General features: G+C 59.8%; 1 protein-coding gene across 1 annotated transcript; it reads right to left on the reverse strand.

Annotated features, from left to right (window-relative positions):
* Positions 1-2,551: 2,551 nt before the first annotated feature.
* LOC116238534 (zinc finger protein 783-like) lies at positions 2,552-11,078 on the reverse strand. The gene is made up of 6 exons (XM_090143304.1): positions 10,959-11,078; positions 10,445-10,843; positions 8,139-8,265; positions 6,366-6,479; positions 5,996-6,124; positions 2,552-4,713 (listed from the first exon to the last, which is right to left on the reverse strand). Exons 1-6 carry the CDS (start codon positions 10,980-10,982, stop codon positions 3,809-3,811), a joined length of 1,698 nt encoding a protein of 565 aa, XP_089999430.1. The 5' UTR covers positions 10,983-11,078; the 3' UTR covers positions 2,552-3,808.
* Positions 11,079-16,694: the final 5,616 nt, after the last annotated feature.

Raw genomic sequence — 16,694 nt, forward strand, 5'->3', positions numbered from 1 at the left:
GGAGGTGGGGATTCGGCTCTGCCCGCGGGAGCGGCCAGCGGCCCCGGCCCCTTTGTCCCGTCCCGTTCCGCCCCGTCCGTCCGCTGGGATCTCCCTCCGTCTCGCCCCATCCCGCCCATCCCATCCCGCTGTGCTCCCCCCCACCCCACCCCATCCATCTCATTCCCATCCCACCGTGTCCCATTCAGTCTCACCTCCCCTTCCCCCCTTCCCCGTTAATTTCACCCTGCCCATCCTATCCCATCCCTTTCTATCCCATCCTCTTCCATCCTGTCCTGTCCCACGCTGTCCCATTATCTCACCCATCCCATCGTGTCCCATCCTGTATCATCCACCCAACCCATCGATCCTTTTCTGCCCTGTCCCATTCTGTCCTGTCCTCCTCATCCCATCCCATCCATCTACCCTGTTTTGTCCCAGCCTGCCTGTCCCATCCCATCTCTTTCCATCCTGTCCTGTCCGCCTCGTTACATCCCATCCCATCCCACCCCATCCCATCTATACTCTGATCTCTCACACTATCTTGTCCCATCCCATCCATCCTATTGTGCTCTCATCCCATTCCAACACATCTGTACTGTCCCATCTTGTCTCATCTCTTTCCTTCCCATTCTATTCTACCATGTCCCCATCCCATCCCATCCCATCCCATCCCATCCCATCCATTCTCTCTGATCTCACATCTTGTCTTTTCCCATCCCATCTGATCACACCCCATCCTATCTCATCCACCCTTCCCCATCAATTCTACCCTACCCCATCCATCCCAGACCATCACATTCTGTCCCATCCCATTCCATCCCATCCTTTTCTCTCCCATGTTTTCACGTTCTCTCACCCCATCCCATCAGTCCCATCCCATCCATTTCCTTATATCCCATCCATTCTGTCCCATCTACCTCATCCTGCCCCCTCCCATCCATCCTCTCTGATCTCCCTGTCTTGACCCATCCCACCCATCCTGCTTTAATGTGCTTTCGTCCTCCCCATCCCATCCATCTTATTCCCATCCCACCGCGTCCCATCCTATTTCATCTACTTTGCCCCAATTCCATTCTGTCCCATTCCATCCTGCACCATCCTGTCCTGTCCCATGCTGTCACATTCTCTCACCCCATTCCATCCCACCCCAATCCATCTGTTCCATCCCATCCTATCCATCCCGCTCTGTCCCAGCTCATCCTATCTTATCCCTCCTCATCTTATCCCATCCCGTTCCATCCTGTCCTATTCTGTCATTACATCCCATCCCACTATATTCCATCCTTTCTTTCCCACTGTCTCACCCTATACTATTCTATTCCATCCCATCTTGTCACATCCTATCCAGCTCACATATCCCATCTCACCCATTCTGTCCCACGTGTCCCATCCTGTTCCATCCCATCCCATCCATACTGTGATCTCTCACACTACCTTGTCCCACTGCATCCATCCTGCTCTACTGTGCCTTCATCCCATCCATCTTATTCCCATCCCATCCCATCCCACGTGTCTCCTCCTGTTATCCCATCCCATCCACAATCTGATCTCTCACCATTTTGTCCCACCCCGTCCATACTGTGATCTTTCACACTCTCTCATCCCATCCCATCCATCCTGTCCCATCCTGCTCTTGTCCCCTCCATCTTACTCCCATCCCATCTACCCTACTCCATCAGTTCCACCCTGCCCCATCCCATCCTGGCACAGCTGTGTGCTCTCAGCCCCATCCAGGTCCCCAGTGTGGCACAAAGCCTTGTTCCTACTCCTGACTTTGGGGACCCCTGGCGTGGGCTGACAGTGAGGGGCAGCCATGACACCAGGCGTGAGGATGGGCACAATCCATTTGGGTTATGGAAAAAGGGAGGGGATGAGGGGGACGGGATGAGGCAGCGTCCCCTGCTGTGATGCTGAAATGGGGGCACCTGGGCTTTGGGACACGATGGCAGCAGGGACCCAGATTGGGAGCCCCAGCAGAGATGTGTTTGTATTTATTTATTGTATATATATTTGGTTTATATTTTTTGTGCCATTAGCAAACTATCATCAGCCACACAAGGCTGAGGACAAGGCCACCACTGCTGTCCCACGTCCCACTGCCAACCAGGAAGGATGGGAGCACGTTGCTCAACCCTGGGCCAGCGGGATGGGATGGCTGCCAGAGGCAGCAGGAGCTGGGCAGCTGCCCAGGAGTTGCTCCCGGGTGGGACAAGGAGGAAACGGAGCTTCCGCTGCAGCCAGTGCCAACACACAGCCTACAAGCACGGCGCTGGGACTGCCAGCCTGCAGCACTGCATCACAGGGAGAGGTGACCAACGTGCCAAGGGGACACATGGCAATGGGGCGGCCCAGTAGGGTGAAGTGGGGCACACAAAGAGGGGCAGTGCTGGAGCTCCAGCAGTGTTTATGCACCTCTGGTTGTGCCAGCAGTGTTTGTGCGCGGCGCAGCCCTCGCTTAGCTTGTGCAGCTCACTGGAGATGCAGGTAACGAGCGGCCAGGCGTGGGGCTGTGCACAGCCATCACTGAGAGAGGGGCAAACAGGGCTTCAATCACTCACCCGACACAGGCTTCAGAATGGGAACACTGTATTGACAGACTTTACAAAAGTTATTACAAAACACAACCACTAATCAGCAGCCAACGATACACAGCGGAAGAGACACTGCTCACAGTCACCTTGAGAACAACACCACTGAGTGCCAAATTCAACCGATATTTACAGAGACGTCAGAAAAACTCTGGTCAGTCACCGCATACATTTAAGTGTTTTAGATCCATGGTGAAATATAGTGCCACACGTTTCATTGTATAATAATAATAATAATAATAATAATAATTAATAATAACAACAATAACAACAACATCCTACTTCTACGTTAACTGAAAACCGAACAGCTCTTTACAGGGGTTAGGAGAAGTTCCTTTCACTTGTCTGACTTACCTGAGTGTGAGACCAAACCCAGTAATAAAATAACAGTAAAACCACCTTCGCCGACGGGAGTTCCTATGACAGACCAGCAGCACTGCTCCCTCAGGCCAGAGGGAAACACAGCCCGACTGGCGCGAGCAACGTCCTTCCAAAGCACAGAGACATCTCCTCTTCGGATCAGAGACCCGACCGCCTCCGTGCACCCACACCTGCTCTCCCAACTCCTCCTGCTCCAATGTCCTCAGCCCTTTCTCTTTCCCGTCCTTTCCTCCTCCGCCTTCTTTTTCTCACCTTGCACTTCGCTGCTCTCTCCTCTCTGCTTTTCTGCCTTCGACAAGTTCTGCGTCATGTCCCTAACCACGGCTCTGCTTCACCTCTGTCCCCTTGGTGGCAGCCCAGCCTGGTGGCACGGGGCTGCTGCTCGAGGTGCGTCACTGCAGCCGGAGCGGGCGGCCGGCGGCCCGGGAATGGCATCTTCCCTTCCTCCCTCGTCCAGCCTTGTGGTGAAACGAGCAGAAAAAGAATGAAAGCGAAAGCTTGTCACTCCTGAATATGCACAAAGATAGGTGGGGAAACACCTGCTAAATACAGATCCCCAGAGAATCTCTCAAGAGCATTCTCTACAGGCAAAATCCAAACCTGCGCAGGGGACAACTAATACGAGGCCTACGCTGCCAAGGAAGTCCCACGTAACCCCGCGGGGCTGAAGAGGTGCCCAGGCCTTCATATCAGAGTTTTTTTTTTTTAGAGGAATTCCTAAGATGCTTCAACAAAGCGGGCTTGGTAGCAAGACCACACGGATTAGCTGCGATACAAGTTCACCTCTCGTCATGCTGCACGTCCACCGGCTGAGACCGATCCATCACTGCGAGCCTTTCCGCCCCGGCCGCCCATCGCTACTGCTTGGTTTCTGTTTTCAAACAGAAGAGGCTCGTTTGAGTGGCCGACTCCAGGTTGTGCTGCAAGGCCTCCTCCATGGGCCGGGGGTTGCGGGAGTGGATTTTCTGGTGACAATTCAGCGACTCTTTGTAGCGGAAGTGCTTCCCGCAGACGGGACATTGGTACGGGGTCTCCCCGGTGTGGACACGCCAGTGCTTGAGCAGGTGGTCCCTGCGGATGAAGCTCTTCCCACACTCGGTGCATTGGTACGGCCGCTCCCCCGTGTGGATGCGCTGATGGCGGATGGCTTTGGAGAGGTCCCGGAAGTCCTTCCCGCAGTAGGTGCAGGTCAGCGGCCCGTCACCCTTCCCCGTATGGAGCTTCTGGTGCAAGATGAGGCTCACCTCCAGGCTGAAGCTCTCTTTGCACTGTGAGCAGGTGTAGGGTCTTTCCACCATGTTGTTCGGCCTGACAAAGCCGTACTTGAAACCGGAGCCCTTCTCTGAATTGGCGCGCTTGGACGGTCTGGAGCGTTGGCCTTTCGCAGAGGATTTGGATTTCTGCCTGAAGCTTTCCCCGGCTTCCAGAGAAGTGCAGGCTTCCTCGTCCATGTGCGCTCTCTGATGGGCTGCGAAGAGCTCCTTGTCCAGGAAGCTCTGCCCGCACTCGCAGCAGATGTACGGCCCCTCCTCTGCGGCCATTTCCTCAGGAGCTTCCTTCTTCGACAGTTCCCTCCCGCGGCGCGAGGAGCGCCTCAGCCCATTGCCCGCTGCACCTCTCTGCTGCGGGCCCGACCCGCTCCGATTCTTGCTGCTTGGCTTTAACTCTTCCTCTGGGTTTGAGAAAACATCATCCCACTTTCCCGCTAACGAGGCAGGAAGCTCAAGGCTGTCGGGGCTTTCCTCGTCACACTGCTGCGCATCTGACGGAGCAGAGACACTCATGTCATTTCTTTGAGATAAGAACGGCCTCATTATTTAGACTGCAGTTCTTTTGGGGCAGAGGTGATCTCTGCTTTGCACACTCAAGACAGTACCTGGCATGACAGGGCTGCAAGTCCCAATTGGGAGCTAAGCAGTACTGCAACACAAACAAAGCCAAAATATTTTGACTGACTGGGAAAGCTCAGAAGTGTGAAGGTGAGACCTCTCTGTACAGCTAGACAAAGGGAAGAAGTGGGTTTCTCAGTTGGAGATGAACCAGACCATGTCAGCATGTGGCACAGAATAAGGACAAAAACATAGAGGGAAGGGGAATAAAACTCTCTTCTTTTGGGGCCTGTACAGTGTTTGGACCTGAGGCTGACTGATCTCCCAGGGTAACTCAGAGCTCCTGCCAATGACCCCAGCAAGCAGGATGAAAAGAGCACAGAGGATCTGGAGCTACAGGAAAGAGGTCTGAAAAAAACACAGGTTTTCGCACTGCACAAAGATAAAGGCGTGCCCTCATTTGTGTGCACAGAGCAGACCGACCGCTCAGCATTCCCCACCACGGGGCTCTCCATTTTCTCATCACTTTGCCAAACACCTAAACGTGCAGCTTGAAAACAGGCTGACTGGTTTATATCAGGCTGAAATTTAAGACGAGCATCAGCTGGAGCAGCTCAGCTGCTTGTGAGAACAAGGCCAGGAAACCAAAGCCACGTCCTAGCAGGGTGTGCTTCCCCAAGCGGCTTCTGTGTTCCCATGCTTCAAAGCAGGGACGTGGAGGGACAGGCAGTGACAAGGAAGTGCCTTGTGATGCGCCACAAAAAAGCCTCACATTTGGCTGACAAATTAAAGCTGTGAAAAATATCACTTTACACATTCGTGGAAAAGTCTTGTAAGAACACTGCTGCTAAAGCCACTGAAGCTTGCCTGCTCGTTGCATGCTGCTGCCCCTCTCCACTTCCTAGCTGGCCAAACATGCTACCTCACTGAGCGAGCCAACACTGTGCAGGTGCCCTGCACCCCCAGCCAGCCCACAGCTGCTTTTACAGCCTGCCGCTCGTGTACCAGAGCTCCTTCTGCATGTGTGTCATCCATCTGCCACGGCTGTCATCCAGCTCCCATGCTGAGCCTGAGGCAAGCCTGGCAGAGACCGCAATGACGGCAGGGCCTCCTGCAGGGACAGGCCCCAACCAGAGCCAAAAGACTGAGAGCATCTCTAGCTGCCCCTCTGCCACTCTGTGCAGCACTCAGTGAAGCTCTGTGCTTCTAACTCACATGTATTGGGAGCCTCCATGCTCTCTTCTTCTTCCTCTTCTTCTTCTTCTTCAGAACCGTAGTGACTTTCAGCCAGGGTATCTTCGTATTTACTCCACGAGTTGTCATCGGGACCAGGGAAGAAAAACTCTGCACACAGGAGGAAGAACAATCTGAGTTTATGCTCACACCTTCCAGGTGCTTTACAGAGGGCTTCAGGACAGATGACAGCAGCAGCAAGGAGCTGGCTAGGAGACCAAAGCCACTCCTGCATTCACAGACAGTGCTGGCAATACTCATCAGCAGAAGCAAGAGGAAGAGCAGAAGCAGACTGTAGGAGCCGCATCTGCTTTCCATCACCTCACCGCAACCCAGAAACTTTATGTCTCACCGGTGCTGGGATCCGTAGGGGTTTCTCCTCCCTCAGAGTCATCCTGGTCCTCAGCATTGGGATCCTCTCCTTGCTCAATCCGTGACAGGAGGTCAGGTTTCGAAATTGCAGTATCTGTATGTTCAAAAAAGAAAAGGAAAAAAAAAAAAAGAATCAGAATGTTTCCTTTGTCCTTTCAGGGCAGAGAACCTTAAACCTTCACCCACCAACCTTCCTTCACTGCTGGGGAGGACGGGTAATGGAAAGAGACTTAAGAAGATGCTCTCACATGCCTGCACCGCTCACCTTGTCTGGGCTCTGGGACAATGAGCGGACTGCAGGAGCGCGCTCTGCTCAGGTGAGGAGCACCTCCCAGCCTGCAGGGCGAGGAGCAGAATAAGAAAATGCATCTGTGCTTACCTTCAGGCCTCCTCTCTTCTCCTCTGTGCTAAAGTCCGCGGATCCATTGCAATGGCAGCTTCAGCTTGGGGTCAGAACCAGAGCTGTCAGCCAGCGGCAGCAGTGGAGGTGCCCTCCCCACACGGTTCCCTCCAGCCCTGGATTGCCACAGCCAGAACCGTTCCTTCCTACTCGTCCGAGTCACAGGCTGCTTGTGGATTTTGGTGGGGGAAATGGGAAAATTAAAATTTCCCCTAGCATGGAGAGCGGAAACTTAATTTTGAAACAACAAGCGTGAGCCTCTGGGTATTAATTTCCACCACTGCTCTGCTGGATCCATTAGCCTTAACGAGGACCTAGCCTTAAACCCAATTAATCAAAACAAAAGGGAACCTTCAGATTAAGCACAGATACATTTTTCTAAGCTCCAGGCTCAGGCTCAGACCCACGGATCTCTTCCAATAGGACTTTTACGTTCCTGCACCCTCACAACAGGACTGTTGTTTACACAGGAGAATGGGGGTAATATTTATCCTTTGCCTTTTTCTCTTCTACACAGGAACTGTCCAAAAAATATTTATATTAAAAAAAAAAAAACAACATTGGAAAGACATGGATTGTACAGAATCGGAAGGCAGGATGGTTGTCTGCCAGGGATGTCTGCACTCCCACATGGATGTCCAGCCAAGGCAGCACCACTTCCCAAACTACACACAGGTGCCTGAAGCCCTCATGAGGGCTCCCAGAGGTGCAGCCCTGGGACTGGAAGACCCACAGTTGGGACTGGAAGGAGCCAGCAGGGCACATCTCTGCAGCACGGAAAAATCTGCCCTGAGCCATCAGAAGTGAAGCAGAAGGCTGAGACCTGCAGGAGCAGACGTTGCAATAATTTGCAGAAGAAGTGTTCTCCAGCACCAGGCTGGGGGTGAGGCAGAGCACCAAGGCAGACAAACTGTGCTCTCCTTCCCTAGCAAGCATTCTGCTGATGGAAGGGAAGATCTACAGACAAGCCTGGGAAGAACTGCTGGTACTCATCCGAAGCAGCAGCGAGCTGATGCACCCAGCATAGTACATCTGTGGACCTTTGCATCACCACGAAGCTCCCTTTTTGTCCAGAGCCTGTAAGTCCTCATAACCCATGTCCTCTCATGGCTCCAGCTGGATGGCCAGAGACCATCAGAAAGGCAGAGTCACTGCACTGCTCAAAAAATCCATCCACTGCACAACTAACACAGTGAGGAGCAAAGTGCTGACTCCTGGAGCTGCTACCGAAACTCAGCATAAGACCTGGCTAGACTTGCTCACCACCCACCCTCCCAAATCCACCAGGCACAGCCTGGCCCTGGAGGACCTGTGATGCCAAAAAGCACAGGGCAAGCCCCTGCCAGCCTTTACCCATCGAGATCACGGCCTCGTAGTTGCCCTTCATGATATGCCTGTAAAGCTCTTTCTGCCACTCGTTCAAGTTCTTCCACTCGTCCTCCGAGAAGCTAAATGAAGTGTCGTTAAACGCCATGGGGACCTGCAATTAGAAGCACCACATATTCAGCTGTTTTCATGGAAAAGCTCAGGTGAGAAAGGACTCTAAGATCAACAAATTCCACCCACCCTGCCATGGGCTGGCTGCCCCACAGCTCGGGCTGCCCAGGGCCCAGCCATCGCCTCGGGCACCTCCAGGGCTGGGCACCACAGCTCTGGGCAGTGCCAGCACCTCATCACCTCTGGGTAAAGAATCACACCTAAATCTCCCCTCTTTTAGTTTAAAGCCATTCCCCCTTGTCCTGTAGCGATCTGCCCATATAAAAAGTCTCTTTTCCTCCCATTTATAAGCTCCATTATGTACTAGAAAGGCCACAATGAGGTCTCCCTGAAGCCTTTCTTCCCTCTAAGCTGAACACCCCCAGGCTCCTCAGCCCATCTTCATAGCAGAAGTGCTCCAACCTCTGAGCATCTTTGTGGCCTCTTCTGGATCCACTCCAAGAGCCTCTTGTTGAAAACATCTAAGGATGTTTTCTCATTCTAACCCCCACACACCTGGCTCGTGCCTTCAGCTCGGCTCTGTCAGCTCGGTGAAGGGATATGATGCTTTCCCCCACCACTGCCTAAGCCTTGCCCCCCTATTCAATCTCCCCATGCTGCAGACAACGTATTTTGCACATCATACAACACAAGCTCTTTTCCTGCTCAATTTTGGACATAATTCTGCTGCAGTCTCCTCTGAACAAGAATTGGGAGTGAATGTGCAAATACGGGCAGGGATGTGGGGACGACCCATACCGTGTCCCTCTGCCTGACCCAAACAGCAACCCACCCACGTGCTGGGTCAAGCACCAGCAGCACATGCACAGGCGTGTGCAGCCACACAGAAGGACCTGTGCTGGTGTTCCCAACCAGCAGGTGAGCTGCGTGCTCATCATCCACAGTGGCTGGGGCCTGGAGCAACTGCCTTATGGGGAAAGGCTGAGATCCCTGGGGCTTTTCAGCCTGGAGAAGAGAAGGTTGAGAGAGGATCTCATCAATGCATATAAATGTTTAACGGGTAAGGGGAACGAGGCCAGGATTTTTTCAGCAGTGCTCAGCAACACAACAAGAGGCAATGGGCATAAATGGGAACATAGACACATATCTCTGCCTGATCAGGAGAGTTTCCGTAGTGTGAGGATGGCAGAGCCCTGGCACAGGCTGCCCAGACAGGTGGTGGAATCTCCTCTGGAGATATTCAAAACCCATTGGACACTTCCCCATGCATCCTGCTCTGGGTACCTGCATTACAGGGGGGTTGGACTGGGGGAGCTGCAGAGGTCTCTTTCAACTCCTACAGTTCTGGGAATCTGCATTGGAGAATCACAGAATCACAAGGTTGGAAACGACCTGCAAGATCATCTAGTCCAACCATCCAACTGTACTCCCATCACCACTGCTACCACAAGCACTAAACCAGATCTCTCAGCTCCTCATCCAGACGCCTCTTGAACACTGCAGGGACGGCGACTCTACCACCTCTCTGTGCTGCCATTCCAGTGCCTGACCACTCTCTGAGAGAAAAAGTTCTTCCTTATGTCTAACCTAAACTTCCTCTGGTACAACCTGTGGCCGAAGCACAAGCTCTGTATCACAATACAGAATCACTGAGGTTGGAAAAGACCTCTGGGATCGCCAAGTCCAACTCCAGCTCTTCACTACCACACTCACCAATCCACGTCCCACAGTGCCACATCCCCACAGTTCTTGAACACCCCCAAGGAAGATGACCCCTGGGCAGCTGTGCCAGAGCCCAACTGCTCTTCTGAAAAGAAATGGTTCCTAATATCCAACCTGATCCTTCCCTGGCACAACATGACAGGACCACAGAATGGCCTGGGTTGGAAAGGCCCACAGTGCTCATCCACTTCCAACCCCCTGCTGTGTGCAGGTCACCAACCAGCAGCCCAGGCTGCCCAGAGCCACATCCAGCCTGGCCTTGAATGCCTGCAGGGATGGGGCTTCCACAGCCTCCTTGGGCAACCTGTTCCAGTGCCTCACCACCCTCTGTGTGAAAAACTTCCTCCTCATATCTAGCCATGAACAGCCATGGTGTGATGCCATCACCTCTCATCCTATGGGGAGCAGAGGCTGACCCCACCTTGCCACCACCTCATAGGGGTGAGATGAGGTCTCTGACACAGCCCAGAGGTCTCTGACATGGCTCGTGGCCCCGTTACCTTGGGGACCTCCCCCTTGGCGCCGGGGGGCAGGCGCAGGATCCAGAAGTTCCTGTTCTTCAGCAGGTTCTCCATGTTCTCCAGCCTCTTCTGCAGCTGTCCGTACTCCTGGATGAGGGTGCCCAGGGCCGTCCATTTGCTCTCCAGCTGGTTGCCGAACTCCACAGCCGTCCTCTCGCAGCCGATCAGTTTGCTCTCGGCCATCCTCATCCTGCCCTCCAGGTTCATCAGCTGGGCCGCCTGCGCCTCCACCTTCCTGTCCACGGCCTGCACCTCCGTCACCAGCGTCACCGAGATCTCGGCGGCGGGCAGCTCGGCCTCCCCGCCGGACCCTTCCTCGGGGGCGGCCAAGGGTTGTTCGAGGGACAGCTCCTGGGGCTCCATGGCCCACTCCAGGTCCTGGGGGACGGACGGACACGGACACACGGACGTGGGCAGACGGGCCGGGCCCGCCGGACGGCTCCGCGGGGAGGGCGGAGGAGCGCGGGCGCGGAGCGGGGCGGGAAACGCTTACCTGAGCGGGGGCCCACTCGGCCATGGCCCTGCGAGAGCGGAGGAGCGGAGCGGAGCGGAACGGAGCGGGGCCGGGTGGAGCCGGGCGGGGCGGGGCGGGGCGGGGCGGCGGCGGCGGCGGTGCGGGCCCGGCGCCTCTCAGCAGCGGCGGAGCAGAGCGGCCATGGCGCGAGCGCGGTGCATGCTGGGAGAGGTGGGGCGGCGCCACAGCGACACCTGGCGGCCGGGAGGAGTCGGTGCGTGGCGGCGCGGCGCGACGGCGCGGCGGTGCGACAGAGCGGGGCTGTGACGGCGCGACGGTGCGACAGGGAGACAGCGTGAGCCGCGACAGTGCGACAGCCTGAGCGACAGCAGTGTGACAGTGCGGCAGCCTGAGCCGCAATAGTGCCACAGTGCCACAGTGCGTCAGTGTGACAGCCTGAGCTGCAGCAGTGCGACAGTGTGACAGTGCATCATTGCGATAGCCTGAGTTGCAACAATGCGGCACCGTGCCAGTGTGACAGCCTGAGCTGCAACTGTGTGACGGTGCAACCCTGCAGCAGTCTGAGCCACAACGCTGTGACAGCATAAAGTGCAACGCTGTGACAGCCTGAGCTGGAATAGTGCGACTGTGCGACAGAGCGACAGTGCGACAGTGTGAGCTGCAGCAGTGCTACGGTGCAGCAACGCAGTGCTGCAGCAGTCTGAGCTGCAACAGTGAGACAGTGCAACAGCACAACAGTCTGCAATGCAACACTGCAGCACTGCAACAGCGCAGTAGCGAAACAGCCTGTTCTGCAACAGCGCAACACTGCAACTCTGCAAGAGTGCAAGAGTCCCCGCCACAACTGTGCAACAGCGCAACAGCACAACTGCCTGTTCTCCAACAGTGCAAGCGTGCTGCAGCTTATGTTGCAACAGAGCAACGCTGCAGCAGTGCAACATCTGGTGCTGCAACCGTGCATCCAGCAGTGCAGTATGTAGCACTCCGACACACAGTATCACGTCGCTGTGCCCATGCTGCAACGCTGCAGTGCCGCATCGCTCAGTGCATTCAGCACAGCGATGCTGGACCTGCTGCGCTGCGTTCTGCAGCCATGCATCCAGCACTGCAGCTCTGTGCCCAGTCTGCAGCACTGCTCTCTTTGCCCAGTGCCGTGCTGTGCCCACTGCGCCGCTCCGACATCACCTCGCGTGGCTCTGATGTCATCACACGTTGCTGGCACGTCTTCTCACAGCACTGCCTCCATGTCAGCCCGACACTGTCGTGTCATTCCACGCTGCTGGGTCACACACACCGTTCTGACGTCATCCTGCGTGGCTGCAATGCGAACTCGCACCGCTCTGATGTCATTCTGCACCGCCCTCATGTCACTGCACACTGCTGATGTCATCCCACGCCGCTACAACGTGACCTCACGCCGCTGTGACGTCACCTCACATCATCCCACGCGGCGGATGTCACCCGCACCACTCTGACGTCACCCACGCCGCCGTGACGTCACACCTGACGTCACCGCCCATCACTGACATCACCCCACGCGCGCTCTCCCGCCCGCCCGCTCCCCGGGGCTTTCCCCGCCTCTGATTGGCCGTCCGCAGCCAATCCGCGCGCGGAGCCCGGTGGCGGCGGCCCAATGGGGTGGCAGGAGAGGAGCGGGGTGGGGCGGGACTAAGCGCGCGCTCCCGGTGCCGGCAGCGGGGCCGCGCGGTGCGGAGCGGAGCAGTGCGGAGCGGTGCGGCCCCATGAAGGAGGAGCGGGAGCAGCTGGGCAGCCTCGGTAAGGCCCGGACCGACCGGGGATCCCCGACCCGAGCCCTGGGGACGGGGGCATTGTGCCCAATTGAAAGGTTTTGCCTCGAAAACGCTGTCGTGTCTCCGCAGGGCGCTGGCTGCGGGAGGACGGGCAGAGGGAGGAACCCAGCGCTGTGCCGGCGTGGGAGCGGCGCTGCGGCGGCCCCGGGCCGGGCCCCGGTGCGGGCGATGCGGGGCTGAGCCTCACCGAGAGTGCCGGGAGCCGGCCGGGGCCCGAGTGCTCCGAGTGCGGCCTCGGCGCCGCGCGGAGGACCGGGGCGGGGCCGCGGGCCGCTGCGGGGTCGCGGTCCGGCGCGGGGCAGCCGCCGGCGCGCGGCACGGCTGGGAGCTGCCCGTCCCGGTGCAGCGCCTGCGGCCGAGGCCCGGCCCTGGAGCCGTCGGCGCCCCGCAAGGAGCGCAAGGAGCTGTCGCTGACGGAGAAGGTGCGCGTGCTGGAGATGCTGGAAGGCCCCAAGGTGTCCCAGAGCGAGCTGGCCAAGCGCTTCGGCGTGTCGCAGCCGCAGATCTGCCGCATCATTAAGAACAAGGAGAGGATCCTGAGCGAGTGGCAGCGCAACGGCAACCCCGAGCGCAAGCGCAAGAGGGAGGGCAAGGAGGGAGCGGTGGAGGCTGCTCTGCTGCGGTGGGTGGAGGGCGCCCGCGCCGCCGAGCTGCCCGTCAGCAGCGCGCTGCTGCAGCTGAAGGCCAAGCACCTGGCCGAGGCGCTGGGCACGCCGGGCTTCGAGCCTGGCGGCAGCTGGCCGGCACGCTTCAAGCTGCGCCACAACGTCGCCCTCGAGAAGCCGGCGCAGGACGGCGGGGCTGAGCACCACGGCTCGCTGCCCGAGCTGCTGCGCAGCTACGCGCCCTCGGAGGTGTACAGCTGTGGGGAGACTGAGGTCCGGCTGAGAGCCGGCGGCGAGAGGCTGACGCTGCTGCTCTGCACCAACGCTGACGGCTCGGAGAAGGCGGCGCTGCGGGCGGTGGGACGCGCGGCCCGTCCCCTGTGCCTGCAGGGCGTCAGCCTGCAGCACATGCCGTGGGGTTACCGCGGGGGCGGCCGCCTGAGCGCCGCGCTGTTTGCCGAGTGGCTGCAGGACTTCAATGAGGAGATGCGGCGCAAGGGGAAGAGCGTCCTGCTGCTCGTCGAGGAGCGCGAGGAGCGCCCCTACCTCCAGCTGTCCAACGTCCGGATGGTCTTCATTCCTCCCGCGGCCGTGCTGGCACAGCCCCTGCACCGCGGCATCGCCAGGGACCTGAAGGGCCACTACCGGCGCCGGCTGCTGACCCAGATCCCAGCGGCGCGTGGCCCGGAGCCGCCCACCCTGCTGGACGCCCTGCACATGCTGGCACAAGCGTGGGGTGACGTGCGCCCGGGGCTCATCACCAGCTGTTTCCGTGCCGCCAGCTTCAGCCCCAATAGCTGCCCTGACGCGCTGCTGGCACCCATCTGGCTCGGCCAGGAGGAGCTGGAGAGCTTTGGGTTGATGGATGAGGGGCTGGAGCGCCTCGCGGATGCTGACACGGCCGAGGCAGAGGACTGGGACAGGGGCATGGAGGAGGGCGAGGATTCTGGGGAGCCGGTGGCGGTGCGGCCGTGCCCCTCAGAGCCTGAGGTGTGGGACAGCCTGGCCACGCTGCGGCGGTTCCTGGAATGCCGGGCCACCTCGCCGGACCTCTTGCAGACGTTCTACACGCTGCAGGACGCTGTGCACACGGTGTCAGCCGGGGCAGAGCCAGCACTGCTCGGGGACAGCCATCCCAAGCAGTGAGTGGGGTGGTGGCACCAGTGGGTGTCCCATCATGAGTAGAGCTTCTGCCAGCAGCAGCCATCGCCTCTGTGGAGCTGCGCTGCATATGATGGGGGTGGGAGAGGGGCAGGGGATGATGCCGCTGTGCTCGCTGGGCCAAACAAAGAAGCAGGGAGCTCCAGAGGTTGGCAACAGGCACATTAAAATTGAGCAAGTCAGCAAAGAACAGAGCGCTGGTGATTGTTGTCATTTAGCGTCGTTGCTTTCAGCGCAGCAATTAACAGAGGCGCTGCATGCCTCCAGGCTGGGGTTTTGCTGCCGACAGCAGCGGTGCCACCCTGGGCGTCCCATTGTCCCGTCCTCCCGGGCTGGGGACAGACCACACTGGTGGCACCCATGAGTGCCCTGGGAGCCCCCAGCACAGCCCCCTGCGATGTGTGCAGAAGCCCTCAGCCTAACACACCCCTGGGTACCTCCGGGGGTACCTTGTCCTCAGCACTGCCATCCTCTATGGCACCGTGTCCCCGGGTTGGGAAAGGACACGGGGACATCCGCCAGTTTGTGCGTATGATATGAGGGACCGGCTGGGGCTGGGGACAAGGCTGTGCCCACAGCTCCCAAAGGTGCCTCGTGCCCCCTCCTGCTGGGGCTCGGAGCTCCCTCGACGCAGGAGGATCTCTGCTGGCACCCGGGGTCGGTCTGATGCTACGGAGAGCACCAGGGCAAAGCAGGTACCTGTTGGGTTGTTGCCCCCTCAAAAGCAATGGCGCAGAGGGGACTGTGCGGGGGTCATGGGGTGTTTTGGGCAGGGGGTGCTCGCTGGGACACGGCTGGGAAGGGACACGTGGGAGGTGCTCAGGGCGGGGGGCACGTTGGGGTGCGGCGAGTGGGGGGGTGGGCAATGGGCCTGGTGGGGCGGGTGGGGGTGTCAATTCACCCAAAGGGGCGCTGGGCGGAGCCAAGGACAGCGTGTTTGGGGGGGCAGGATGGGCCTATTGGGGTGCACGGCGTGAGGGGGGGCACCCGTTGTGAGTCTGCCCGAGGGGAGGCAGCCCGCGGGGCTGTAAGTGAGCAGCACGAGGCGCGAGAAACGGGGATGCGCGGGGAGGGGAGCGGGGAGCGGGGAGCGGGCGGGAGCCGGGATCCCGGGAGCCGCACGGCGGAACCCGCAGCGCCCGCCCCCCGGCGCCGCCCCCCCCCGCCCGGCACCGCCCCCCGGCACCGCCCCCCGCCCCGCGCAGCGCTACGCGGCGTCGTTCCGCGGCGCTGCCGGCAGGGGGCGCCCGAAGGCCGAGGCGCGCAGCCCCGCGCCGCGCCGCGCCGCTCGGAGGCGGAGGAAATGAAGGCGAGTTCCGCCGAGGCGGGAGCCATTACCCGCCGCCGACGGAGCTGAGCCCCGCCGAGCCCGGCTCCGCCGCTCCCCCCGCCGCTCCCCCCCGCCGCTCCCGGCCCGGCACAGGTAGGCGCCGCCGCCGCCCCGCCCCGCGATGGGGGCAGTTCGGCCCTGGGCCGGGCCCGGCGCCCGCCCGGAGGTGGGGGCGGGGGGTCGAGGGCACGCTCCGTTCCCGGCCCCTTTGTCCCCGGTGCCCGGCGGCGGGCGCGAACAAAAGGCGGCCGGAGGAGGGCAGGGCGCCGGGCGCCGCGGGGCGGCCCTTCGGGCGGCGGCCCCCCGGAGGGGCGCGAGGCCTCGGCCGGGCCCTGCGGCTCCGCGGCCCTGCGGCGCGGCTCCGGGCCGCCCGTTGCGGCCGAGGCCTCGGCCGTGCCCCGCCGGCGGCCGGGCCGTGAGGATGCTCCGTGCCGAGGCCTCGGCTCGGCGGTCCGGAGCCGCTCCCCGGGGCCGCGCCGTGCCCCAGCCGCTCGCCGCTCGCCGCGGTTTCCCGGTTCCTCCGCCGCCGGGCGCTCGGCGCCGGCCGTGCTTTGCCCCGCCGCCGCGAGGCGCCGCTCGCCCCGCCCGAGCCGTTCGCCGTGGCCCCGCAGCCCTTCCCGCGAGCGCGGGACGCCCGCCGTCTTCCCCGAGGTCTTTGCCGCGGCCTCGGGGCGCTCGTTTCGGCGCAGGCTTCACCCCGGGCCTCGCCTCGACGCCCCGAGCTGCGCCCGGTATCCGAGGCGTTCGCCGCTGTCTTTGCTGAGGCACTTGCCGTGAGTCGGGGCTTCACCGTGGCTCCCGGGCTCCCGTTGGAGCCGAGGGGTTCGCCGTGGCCCCGAGGTCCTGG

Source organism: Phasianus colchicus, chromosome 6 (genome assembly GCF_987193195.1).
Source record: "Phasianus colchicus chromosome 6, bPhaCol1.hap1.1, whole genome shotgun sequence".
In the NCBI taxonomy this organism is placed as follows: Eukaryota; Metazoa; Chordata; class Aves; order Galliformes; family Phasianidae; genus Phasianus; species Phasianus colchicus.

Excerpts from the sequence above, each read along its gene's own strand:
- LOC116238534 (XM_090143304.1), bottom strand. The coding sequence starts at position 10,982 with ATGGCCGAGTGGGCCCCCGCTCAG. Across the intron at positions 6,480-8,138 it reads CGAGGCCGTGATCTCGATGG|ATACTGCAATTTCGAAACCT; the intron begins GTAAAGGCTGGC and ends TTGAACATACAG. Across the intron at positions 4,714-5,995 it reads CATGGAGGCTCCCAATACAT|ATGCGCAGCAGTGTGACGAG; the intron begins GTGAGTTAGAAG and ends CTGCTCCGTCAG.